General features: G+C 33.6%; 2 protein-coding genes and 2 long non-coding RNA genes across 7 annotated transcripts in view; 2 read left to right on the top strand and 2 right to left on the bottom strand.

Annotated features, from left to right (window-relative positions):
* The window catches only part of LOC126726410 (purine permease 21-like), a 24,194-nt gene extending 19,090 nt beyond the window's left edge, over window positions 1-5,104 (bottom strand). For both annotated transcript variants that reach the window (XM_050431681.1, XM_050431680.1), the window contains exon 1: window positions 3,980-5,104. In XM_050431681.1, the coding sequence (XP_050287638.1) occupies window positions 3,980-5,104 (1,125 nt within the window). The remainder of the gene's footprint in view (window positions 1-3,979) is intronic.
* The window catches only part of LOC126726413 (uncharacterized), a 16,563-nt gene extending 11,309 nt beyond the window's left edge, over window positions 1-5,254 (top strand). Inside the window, exon 2 of the long non-coding RNA XR_007655851.1 lies at window positions 4,794-5,254. This is a non-coding gene — a long non-coding RNA (uncharacterized LOC126726413). The remainder of the gene's footprint in view (window positions 1-4,793) is intronic.
* Window positions 1-12,066, bottom strand: part of LOC126726409 (probable purine permease 10) — a 19,788-nt gene extending 7,722 nt beyond the window's left edge. Inside the window, exons 1-2 of one of the 3 annotated variants that reach the window (XM_050431676.1) lie at window positions 11,911-12,066; window positions 8,309-9,312 (exon numbers count right to left, since the gene is read on the bottom strand). In XM_050431676.1, the coding sequence (XP_050287633.1) occupies window positions 8,309-9,312; window positions 11,911-12,034 (1,128 nt within the window). In that variant the 5' untranslated portion in view covers window positions 12,035-12,066. Of the gene's footprint in view, window positions 1-8,202; window positions 9,313-11,910 lie in introns of all 3 variants that reach the window. The other 2 variants (XM_050431675.1, XM_050431677.1) reach the window with 2 other exon arrangements.
* LOC126726414 (uncharacterized) lies at window positions 2,250-3,534 on the top strand. The gene is made up of 2 exons (XR_007655852.1): window positions 2,250-2,584; window positions 3,471-3,534. It is a non-coding gene; the product is annotated as an uncharacterized LOC126726414 (long non-coding RNA).

Genomic DNA, 12,066 nt, shown 5'->3' with positions numbered 1-12,066 from the left:
TAAAATAGATGGCAAGTAAATTAAAAGGTTGAGAGAGAGAGAGAGAGAGAGAGAGAGAGAGAGAGCATATGAAGGGTTTGTGTGGTTTTGCAGCTTATGCCTGATGGCCAACGATCACAATGTAAAGCTCTTAGTGGCTACATTTTCTATTTTAAAAAGAAAAATTGATACATTCCAATAGGCGATCTTAATGTTCTTAAAAAAAAAAAATGGTGTGGGAAATTAGGTACTATAAGAAACAATTTTCCAAATTGAAAAGTTCTGCATAGCGCAAAGGAGATTTCAAACACTATGGAGAAAAAAAAAACGAAATCTCCAAAACTCTCTTCTAAGACTTTACAAGTACAAAGTCTTTGGATTTTATATTTGAAATTTTCAAAACAAAAAGGTATATAAATTGAATTATCATTATTTGAACAATCATAAGTTTAGAATTATCAAATTTTATTTTTATTTTGATCACAATGTTGGCAGTGTAGGCGTAGCAACCCCATTCTGTTTAGGAGACATTTGATCTAATTTGGATTTTCAAACAAGAGATTTGGACCACATAAACTAGCATCTATAATAGAGTATCTTTTCAAAATGAACAGTTGCTTACCTCTTCGAAAACCAGGTGAGAACCAAAATCATCACAAGCTCTACGCAAGGAATATAAAAATTCCTTTGTTGCACTATATATGCCACCTTCACCCTGGATAGGTTCAACAAATACAGCAGCAGTATTTCCACACTGAATCAGTTCCGTTGCAGCTTGTATATTACCATACTCCAAGAATGTGAGTCCAGGCATGACGGGCTCAAAGGGTGACCGGTAATGCTCTTTGCTTGTCAAAGCAACGGCCCCCATAGTTCTCCCATGGAAGCTGTTTGTAAAAGAAATGAATTGTGTTGCTAGCTGTTTCTCATCAGGATGTGAAAATCTTTGAAACTTTCTTGCAAATTTGATAGCAGCTTCGTTAGCTTCTGTCCCTGAGTTTGAGAAAAAGACACGATCAGCGAAAGAACAAGCCACAAGGCGTTTTTTAAGCTCCACCTACAGTAACAAGACATTGCTTTATGGTGAGCAAATTTTGTTGAAGTACTTAAGCAGCTAATGCAAATACAATCACAATAGGCCAATTTTTGTGATTGGCAGATGTTCTATTTGCAATGAACAACATTAGGATATCTTTCTGTTCATATTCACATTTCATTTCCCTTTTTTTTTTTCTTTTTTTTTTTTTTTAACATAATTCATTTGGGGTCTTTCTGGCTTCATTTGTCTGTAGGCAAAACTTAAAAACTTCACAATATGATTCTGACATGTTAGTAAGTACCACTTGCGATTGAAAAGTGAGACTTTTCACTGGAAATAGTTACAATTTGGCCCAGTTTTTTGGTGTTTGGTGTGGTAGACATATTGAGACAAGTAGCACAATCCTAGGACTTTGCCATGACACCACCTCTGCTTTGCCTAATTATTGAAAAGATCCTCTATATTGATGAAACTAGTTTACCATACCTTGCCATGACATCACCTCCGTTACTGCTATTTAAAAAGAAAAATTGATACATTTCAATAGGCGATCTTAGTGTTCTTTAAAAAAAAAATGGTGTGGAAAATTAGGTACTATAAGAAATAATTTTCTAAATTGAAAAGTTTTGCACAGTGTAAAGGAGACTCCAAAGACTCTGGAGAAAAAAAATGAAATCTCCAAAACTCTCTTTTAAGACTTTACAGGTTCAAAGTCTTTGGATTTTATACTTGTAATTTTCGAAACAAAAAGGTATATAAATTTAATTATCATTATTTGAACAATCATGAGTTCAAAATTATCAATTTGTATTTTGCTTTTGATCAAAATGGTGGCAGCGTAGGCCTAGCAACCCCATTATGTGTAGGAGACATTTGATCTAATTTTGTTTTTCAAATAAGAGACTCCAAGTTTTGTTTATTTTTCTCTGAATCTTTTGAGTCTTTAAACTAAATATTATTAAAATTTGAGTTTATGGGTGTTATGTCCACTATGTCAAATAACTTAGGTGACTAAGAAGAGAGGGAGCATTCAGTACCCTAAGTGATGTCTCTCTTTGTTCAATTATTTTTGGGTAAATTACAACTTACCCATTTATTATTTGGCCAAAATTTAAGTTATTTACCTATGATTTAAAAGTTGACACTCTACCCACCTAAGGTTTACTTCCTTAGGCTTCTGTAACCCACCTATATACTTTCACTGTAAAAAACACAGAAAACATAACAAAAGCATAAAAATCCAGATCTAAAAGCATATTTCTAAAAACATACTCTAGTTAGTAGTGCAAAAGTGCAAAACGGCATCGCTTTTACATTAATCACGTGTGTATTCAGAAAATCAGAATTTTTTTTTGTGTGTCAAACGGACACTTTATGGAGAGCCCAGATGCAAGTGGACCAAGATCTGAGTGAATATATGCGCCCACCTAACCTAATGGGCCCAACCCAAATCCATCAACGCTCTTCACAGCAATTCTTTCTTCTTCTTCTTCCTCAACTACGCCACAATCCAAGTCCTCAGTTCTAACAATGGAGAAAGGGGTTTCGAAAGTTACAATTACTCCAGTAAGTGCTCTCACCACTTAAAGCTACTGTTACATTTGTTATTTGCATGTATGTACATCTTGACATCTTTTGAGAACTTTTAGGAGTATTTACAAGGCATTAAATTCTTTAAGATCATATGGGTCATTTCATTTTTTTTGTAAAATTTGTTGTGTTGGTTTTGATTTGAGCATGTATTAGAGAGAGAGAGAACTGATCAGCAATATCGTTTTTTAATGTCCTGACAATGGAAGATACCTCAATAGGTAAGCAATTTAACTGTAATGTGGTTCAGCATCATAGATCCAATATGTGGGCTTGTGATATCTGAAAATGCTGTTTTTTTCGTACCATAGTTCTGTATCAACCTGACAAATCTGTGGGTATTTTTTTTAGTTGGTAGTTATAATCAGCATTTTATAGTCAAATTGCTTCTCTGCCAAAATTTGAGTATCTGTAATTGCAATAAACAATTCAAACATTTTCCCCTCAAAATTCTTTGACTGGGGTATAATTTTTTGGCTACCAACAGGCTTCACATATTAATAACAAGTCTTGAGATTGTGAAATAATGGGGAAAACAGTGTCAAATATATACACACACACACACACACACACACACACACACACACACATATATATATATATTTTTTTTTTGTGCTTTTGTCTTAAAAGCCCCAACCTTGGAAGAAGACTCACTTTTACTTAAAACGAATGTAACACAGTGATAGCTATATGTTGTAGTAGTTATAATTTCTGATGAAGAATTCAATAAATTTTTATCCTAAATTTGGCTTGAAAATTCATATTCTAGTGTTATGCTTTACCTTTGGCCATATATGCTACCACATATTTTGCATTGGTTCTATCTCATTTGTCAATTCTGGCTTTCCTTTTGCCCTTGAAGGACCCTGAACAGAACCTCTCTTTCATGTTGTATTCATGGGTTCTCAGGACAGCTCAGCAGTTTCTCCTGAGCTTGCCCATCACCTTGACATTGTTCATGTTCACCCCTTCTATACAATAATGGGGTGGTTCTGCTGTTGGGGTTTGTGGGGAAGGGGTTTAGGCCCCTTTAATTTTCCAGATTGATGGTCTAACATGGCAATATGCACAAGACTTGCTACCAAGTGCGATACCCAAATTGGATGAGTAGTTTAGACAAAATAAAAATGGCCCAATTATAGTTACTGGAATCTGAAAATATTTTTGGAAATGGAATGAACAAGACCATGACTTACACTTCATGTGGAGAAACAATGGCATGGGGTTTACCTACAAGTTTGGAAATATGAGTTTGTAAACCATTCTAGGAATCAAGACAGAGGAATAGCTTCAGTCCTCATAAAATTTTGTTTCTGTGGAAAGTGGAATTTTTTGATAAATATTCTTTAGCCCATCTTGTTTGTCAGTAACCTCTTTCAACAGGGGACGCATTGAAATTTCTTCCTTGACATCTCTCCTTTCAGCCTTGGCCTCAGAATCATCAAGGTAGTGCTCATAGAAATATGAAATAAAGCCCCAAATAGCCAACACCATGGAAATCGCCTTTACCCCATCCATTTTGTCATGAAAGAAGATTACGGCTAGAACTGGAATAACAGGCAAACCCAACACACTTATGACATTGGAGAACAGGGAAGACACTTCATGTATCAAGCCTACTGCGCCAATATTGAAAATCTGCCAAGCTATAGCTGTCCAAATCAAAGTACTGACATAAATAAACTTCCCCAGTTCAAACTCGTCCATCTCTCTCTTTAGACCTTTCCACTCTCCGCTAGCAAAGAGCCCCACCAGTGTAGCACAAGTTGCTACCAGTGACTGATAGATTATCATTTCCAAAATCACTGTAAATGTTTCCCTTCTTAAAATCTTATGGAAGGAGAGCTCTGTAAGGGAAAGCATCAATCCGAATCCAGCAGATGCACCAACAGTGCAAAAGAGTCCAATTTCATAACTCACATTAGAGTTTCCGGTGGGGTTCGTAGAATTGGTTTGAAATACCAGCAGGGCAGAGGAGATGGTGAGAAGGACTAGAGAATTGATTATAAAAGGAGTAAACTTCTGGGAATTTATAAGGAAGGAGAAGAAAGCATTGAAGGTCAACTGGGATGCGCAAATAAGTGCAAAAGTAGATACTGGAAGGTGCAAGAGCCCAACTGAATACATCATGCTGTTTGCTGCCTGAAGTACACCTAAAGAGACATATATAAAAGCAAGGATTAAGGTGGAGGGCTCATTCCTGTGGATACTGTTTGTAGTAGGCTTTTCGGGTGGAGAGATGTAGTAGTAAGGAATGATGATTGGGAATCCTGCAATTTGCACTAGTGTTGCTGTCCATTTGCTCTTTCCACCTTTGTCATAGTAGAATCTTCCCAAGAGTATAGCTGCTGACTGGCCAAAGAGGACAAAGAGTGTAAACATGGTCATTCGGAGCCACTGCATAAAGGTTCTGGGTTGTGAGATTGTTGATTGGTTGGTGGCATTGATATGACCAGGTGTGTTTGCTTCTTCAGCTTCTTGAACTGGTAAGAACATGTAAAGGGATTATTAGAGGAGAAACTTTGCTATCTTTTGAATTCCTTTTTAATGTTGATGTGTATTGCTTTCTAACTAATTAGTTTGTCAACAAGCATTATTTTTTAGCAGCATCAATAAACACACTCAATCTATGCTACTAATAGGGTCCTTTTTATTCTGAAAAATTGAAGGTCTTCCACTGAAGTGTATTGTGCTTTCTTTGTTAACTCTTTATGTTTTGTACTTTTCTGGCTCCCTTATCTTTATCAAAAGATTCAAAACTAGTGATGTATAATGTACAAAATATAAACTATTTTATAACATTTCATGTGGCTCTGTTCCCATTTTATTGCTCTCTCTAGTTATTAGTTAGGGATGTGCACCAACTCAACTCAATGCCTTGGGTGGGTTTTTTCATGTGTTGATAGATTGGGTTGTGTTCTAAAACTTTTTCAAAACTTGGTTTGGGTCAGGTTTGGTTTGGCAAAACATTTGACCCAAGTAACTTGGCCAAACTCATGCAATTAATAGTTTATAAAACCTATACGTATTTTAAGTTTATTTTTTTAAAATTCATTTGGATTTTGGGACTTATTTTATATATGTTAGTTGAATTTATTTTGGTATTTGAGACTTAGTTTTGATAAAATTGAAATATTATTCCTAATTGTGTAAATTGAAATCATTTATATAATAATGGTCTTAGATAATTCAATGAAAACATTTTTTTTGTTTGTTTATTAGGTATAACAAAATGAGTCCAACCCAACTCAATCCCTGTGGTCAAATTGGTTTGGTTTTTAAAGTTGTCCTGAGTTAGATATTTCTCAAATTGAGAAAGTAGAATTAGATTGAAAAATACTCGAAAGTCGAAACCAGCCCACCCATGCACAGCCCCCCTAATTATATGTGCTTTAACTAAGAAGCATGAAGCATGAGTCTGGCTTGTGAAAAGAAATGCTGATTTTGAAGCAATAGAGTACTAATTGCTAAACTACTAATAATAAGCATCTACATCTATATGTAGAGTGAATATTCAAACTAAAATTGATTAAATATTACTTCGAAATTTCTATGTTAGTAAAGAAACACATTAGTATATACCTTTTATGAAAAAAATTATCTGATGATTTTTTTTCTCTTGATCTACAACTCCCCAATAACTATTTTTACTTTTTTATTATTAATTTTTTGGTATAGTTTATGTTACTTAAAACTTTGATAATTTGCATCTTGAATGCCAATATGATTGTGAGACCGTCCTGGTAAGCATTGTGTTTCTAGAATGTAATTCAGAACTCCCCAGATGAGCTATGACAGCAGGATTGTGTCATCAGCTCCTCACATAGAGGACACTTACTAATGCCTTTCCTACTGTTGAGACTATAGAGTTTGCACTTCCTGTATAAATTATTTCTTAACGGGTAATGACTATCGTACACAGTGTGTACGTATATACCATGCAACAAGGGCTGAAATTGTGTTTAAAAATTTAAAAATTCTATTTTACATTTCACGATCTCAATGGAGTGTCTATGGCAGTGTGTGATAAGCTGTGTGCAACAAAATTTACCGTTACTTACATTGTGAGTTGATTAGTGTGTTACAACACTGCTATACAGTTTTCATTCATATCCATCAACTGCTATAGGTAGATCTACGAAAAGCTTTTGTACAAAAATGATTTTAATATTTCTTCTTTATAATTTGGAGGGGAACAAAAACAGAAGGGAAAAAAGAAAGAATATACAGATGGACTGGAATATTTAGCAAAAAGAACAAAAAAGAAAAGAAGAATATACAGGTTAGCTGCTTTTCTTCTCTAATCTTTGGACACAGAAATTTGACTTACCCGTGACTTGGAGTTGCAGATTTTGAGCATGCCCCATGTTGAAGGAGAGAGAGAGAGAGAGAGAGAGAGAGAGAGAGAGAGAGAGAGAGAGAGAGAGAGAGAGAGAGAGAGAGAGAGCCTTTATGCACAAATAAATTGAAGCATGTACCTGAACTGCTTGCAATTTATGGCTTTAATGGTTGTCCAACTCGAGTGATGCAAGGTCTTATTCCATAATTAACACGTTATTGCATTATTTTAAACATTTATAGCTTCTCAACAATTGCAAAATAATATGGGCTCAATCACAAACGTGATTCAATATCATGATAGATGTGGTTTAATTCAATGATTTATATTTCTTGGTATGAGTTTTTAAGTTGTATGGATTTCATTTTATTTTACTTTTTGTAGGTAGTACGATGAATATCATTAAACTATGTTGGGATTTTGGCAAAATTATACCATTTTGCAGTAACTTTTTTGTATGTAAATCATCAATGCAATTGCCAATTTCACTTAAAAATTCATAGTTTGCTTGATTTGCTTCAATTGAATATATGCTTCAATTACAGGACTACATGAGAATTAATTTACTCTAGAACTCCCATGATCTAATTAGATAGGCACGTGTTGTTGAAGATCTTAAGCTTTTTAAATGTGGGAAACGAAATTTGTGAGAGAGAGAGAGAGAGAGAGAGAGAGAGAGAGAGAGAGAGTTTATACACTTGAAAACTTAGCAGGTACATGGATTGCATGCAACTTGCATGGTTGGTGATGGGTTTCCAGTACCTATAATAGTATAATGTGCAGTCTTATTCCATAACTAACACCTTATTGCACGTTTAAAACATTTTCTTTCTAATGATATTTGAAATGGTTATATCATATGAATGGTGTCACCAAATCATTTTAATCATGTTTGCCTTTATTTATTTATTTATTTTTTTAATAATAGGTACAATAAGTGGGTAGGGGAATTTGTATCCTAGTTCTTTTTATTAATAAATCAGATTAGATAATACCACTAAACTACAAAGTGAATAATTACGCAATAAATAAGGAAGAAGATTGAGAGATATGGTAGAGATAAGTCTTACTAGTTTATTTGCTTGACTAATACTACTTAATTAACCATTCCATACAAGTAGAATGATTCGAAAATCTTCTTTGGTAGAAAATTAGCCTTACATTGATCTAAGCCTATCTTATGCATTCATTATTGTAGTCTAGGCAAACCTTATTCATGATCCATCAACCTCTTGTAGTGAGGAGGCATTGGAACCTTCATTTGCATTTCTATCTTCATGCTGCTTGGACTTGAGATCATCAAGGTATTGCTGATAGACATACGAAACAAAACCCCAAATAGCCAAAACCATGGAGATCACCTTTATTCCACCAATTTTGTCATGGAAAAAGATCGCAGCTAGAACTGGAACAATAGGCAAACCCAAAACACTTATGGCATTGGAGAATAAGGAAGACACCTCAAAAATCAAACCTACACAACCTACAGCAAAAACATCCCACATTAAAGCTATCCAAACCAAAGTCATGATATAGGATACTTTTCCTAGTTCAAACTCCTCCATCTCTGTTTTTAAACCTTTCCACTCTCCACTAGCAAAAAGTCCCACCAAAGCACCTAAGGTTGCAACCAGAGACTGGTAGATTATCATGTCCATGATCGCTGTAAATGTCTCCTTTTTAAAAACCTTTTTGAAGACAACCTGTGTAAGTGAAAGCACCAAACCATATCCAGCAGATGCACCAATAGTGCATATGAACCCAATTACATACTTTCCTTTAGAAACTTTGGAGGAGTCTGAAGAAGGGTCTGTTTCAAAAACTAGGAGGATGGAAGATATAGTGAGAAGGACTAGAGAATTGACTATCAAAGGAGTGAACTTTTGTGAGTTAAGGAAGAAGGAGAAAAAAGCATTGAAGGCCAACTGTGATGCACAAATGAGAGAGTAAGTAGACACAGGAAGGTACATTAGCCCAGTTGAATACAAGAAGCAATCTGCAACAAGAAGTAGACCAAGTGATACATAGACTGATACATGTACCAAGGTGGATGGTGGTTTAGAGTGGATAGTGTTGGTAGTACTGTTTGTTTTGAGATTTTTGAGTGATGGGATGAAATAGTAGGGAAGAAGGACAGGGAAGCCTATGAGTTGCACAACCGTTCCCAACCATTTGCTCTTTCCACCTTTGTCATAATATAATCTTCCCAAGAGTACTGATATTGACTGGCCAGAGAGGAGAAAGAGTGTGTACATGCTTATTCGGAGCCACCATCCATAATTTCTAGGCTGAGTGATTGTTGATTGGCTGGTGACATTCATATGCTCTGTTGTTGAGTTTGCTTCTTTCGCTTCAAGCTGAGCTGCTAAGATCACATTGAAAGGACAATTATAGTTGGAAAAAGCTATCTTCGTGAGTTTAGCTAGCAAGTGTTAAAAAAAGTTATCTTTTTTATTATTCTTTATTTTTAGTTTATTTTGTTAAGCCACATAAAAAAAAAAAAAAAAAAAAAAAAAAAAAAATTGATCCCCTCTTCTAAAAAATTCATACGTATACGAATGCCCTCTCACATAAAGGTGAGATCGACCAGTATGTGAAATGTAAATTACACAAATTTATATACAAAATATCTTAAGTGTAGTACACTAGGCTTTCTAATTGAATTTAAACACTTGGCTATATAAAAAAAAAATATAATATCCCTCAAAAATATAACACTATTTATGTCTTATTGGTCAAAATAAGTAAATGTTTGAATTTAATTGGAGAATCTAATGTAATGTATCTAATTTTACAATTTTGTGTATGATCTGGTTTTTGAAAAGGTCTTTCATTCAAGCTTTAATAACACACTTTATTTTTTCTAACCAGAAAAGAAAGGACATACAATTCTTGATTTCTGTTTCTAATTTTGTTTTTTCTTAATAATGGTTAGAGAGGAGAGGTCTTATATGCATATAATAAGTTTCAAGCCATGGATGCCCAATTGCCCACAGCAGGAATGGAACCAATGTATCATCTTTGTGGGCCTAGAGTACGATTATTCTTTTCAACGTTTAATAATGGAAGTTATACAAATAATATTACGTTATCATATCCTATATGGCACTTAATTCCAAATCTAAAAAATATAAAATGTTAGGGAAAAAGAATTTGAAAACCCAATATATATATATATATATATTTATATAGAAAACTTTGAGAATAAAAAAAAGAAAGATAAATTGATGACTATATATGACAAGAGGAAAGTATTATTTCTTTGAGAAAATGCAAAAACCAATCATTTTGATACAAAAATAGTGCATTCAATTAGGCTTTATCGAAAATACTTAATATTATATTTTACTCACCAGATAATTTTCAAATTATAATTTGTTATCTGCTCTCTTTATAATATCAAGATCCAAACATACAAACATATATAGTTAGCACATACAAACATATATAGTTATAATTTTTATTCTCATAACTAAATTTAGTAATTCAACTAGGAAAAAAAATAAAAATAAAACAGAGAACAATATATGTATTTTCAAACCCAAAGTTTTAGCATTTTGTAGTCAAGAAAAAAAAATTATTCATAATAGTGATCCAAATAAAATTTTCTTTTTAAAATTAATTTTGGAGAGAAAGAGTGAAGACATATGGGGTGAGAGCCCTTGTCTCAATCAGTTTCGCAGGTAGATTGAAAGACCTGGAGGAACTGGTAGTCTATTAACAAGTTAACAACACTTAATTAAGTTAATTGAAGGCTTCAATATTGTAGCACCACATATATTTAGGTATCTATTAACTAAAAAGGTCTTTTAAGTTTTAACCTATCCAAAAAAAAAAAAAAAAAAAAATTAAAAAGGTTTTTTATGATATGGCCCTAAGTGTAAGATATTTGGTAATTTGCATTTTTGGGTTTTCTATGGGCCAACTTAATTTTTAAGAGAGAATTAGGGTGGGGTTTGGATACACGTTTTGAGTTTTGTGTTTGCGTTTTTATTTTATTTTATTTTTTTTCCAAGCTGCGTTTCAGTGGGACTTGAGCAGTTACGGCTACTGTTCATGAACAGTAGCCGCAACTTTTGACTATTCTTCCGTGAACAATGCATCTGTGCACTGTTTATGGACTCACAAATTCTATTTTTCAACAACTTTTTCATTAAAAATAGGTCTCACGGCACTATTCATACATTTAAAAATTATTTTGTTATAGTATTTTTAGTTTTCAGTTTTCAGTTTCAACAAAATAAGTTTTATTCAAACAGAATCTAGATATCATTTTTGGAAGGCTAAACTTCAAGTTTTAATTATATATACTATAAAATAATTTAACTATATAAATTGTTCAAAAAAAAAATCCTTGGGGCCAGGGCCATGATCCCCTTGGCCTCAATATACTTCCTTCCCTGCCTAGGATGCTTCTTCACTTAGCATAGGTGGCACCTTCATCGCTATGAATATAGATTATAGGCATGCATAGTATATATATACCTATAATTACATCCTAGAGATATTCTATTACAGAAATGCGATTTTTCCTGAGAGAATTCCATCAATATAAGAGAAAATAACCATATATTGTTCTTTAAGACATAAGGATTTCTTCAAAGGTGATGTATCATGTTCAAGTTCAACTATTTTACTGCTGGATAGTTCTTAAAATATCTGTTAGTTACTATCATAGCAGAAGTAAGTTCAGAATTACAGAAACAAACTTCTCTACCAAAATCAAATTAAATCTCTCTCTATCTCTTGTAACTTTGACTATTGAAAGGTCAAGAGTTTTGTAGTTTAATTAGCACAATCTTATGCATAAAGTACTTCGTGGTTTAGAGGGAAAAGAGTTAAAACTGTAGAATTAACAGCATTTTGTGACTGTCTTTAAAAAATAAAAATAAAAAACTTCTAAAAGACTACAAAATAGAAACTTCTTGCTCTTTGGTAATAAATTTATGAAAATATGACTTACTCATGATATGGAGATGAAGTTCTTGAGCTTCTTTCATGTCGAAGTTGAATGAGTTCAAAGATGTCTCAGAGAGATAGAGATGACGAGAGAGTATGTGTGTACACAATAAGTGAATCATGTACATTTATAACTTGTATTCTGGCAATAAATGGGTGT

The sequence above is a fragment of the Quercus robur genome, chromosome 5 (assembly GCF_932294415.1).
Source record: "Quercus robur chromosome 5, dhQueRobu3.1, whole genome shotgun sequence".
In the NCBI taxonomy this organism is placed as follows: Eukaryota; Viridiplantae; Streptophyta; class Magnoliopsida; order Fagales; family Fagaceae; genus Quercus; species Quercus robur.
The sequence above is the reverse complement of the archived record's forward strand: the minus strand, read 5'-3'. Positions and strand labels throughout refer to the sequence as shown.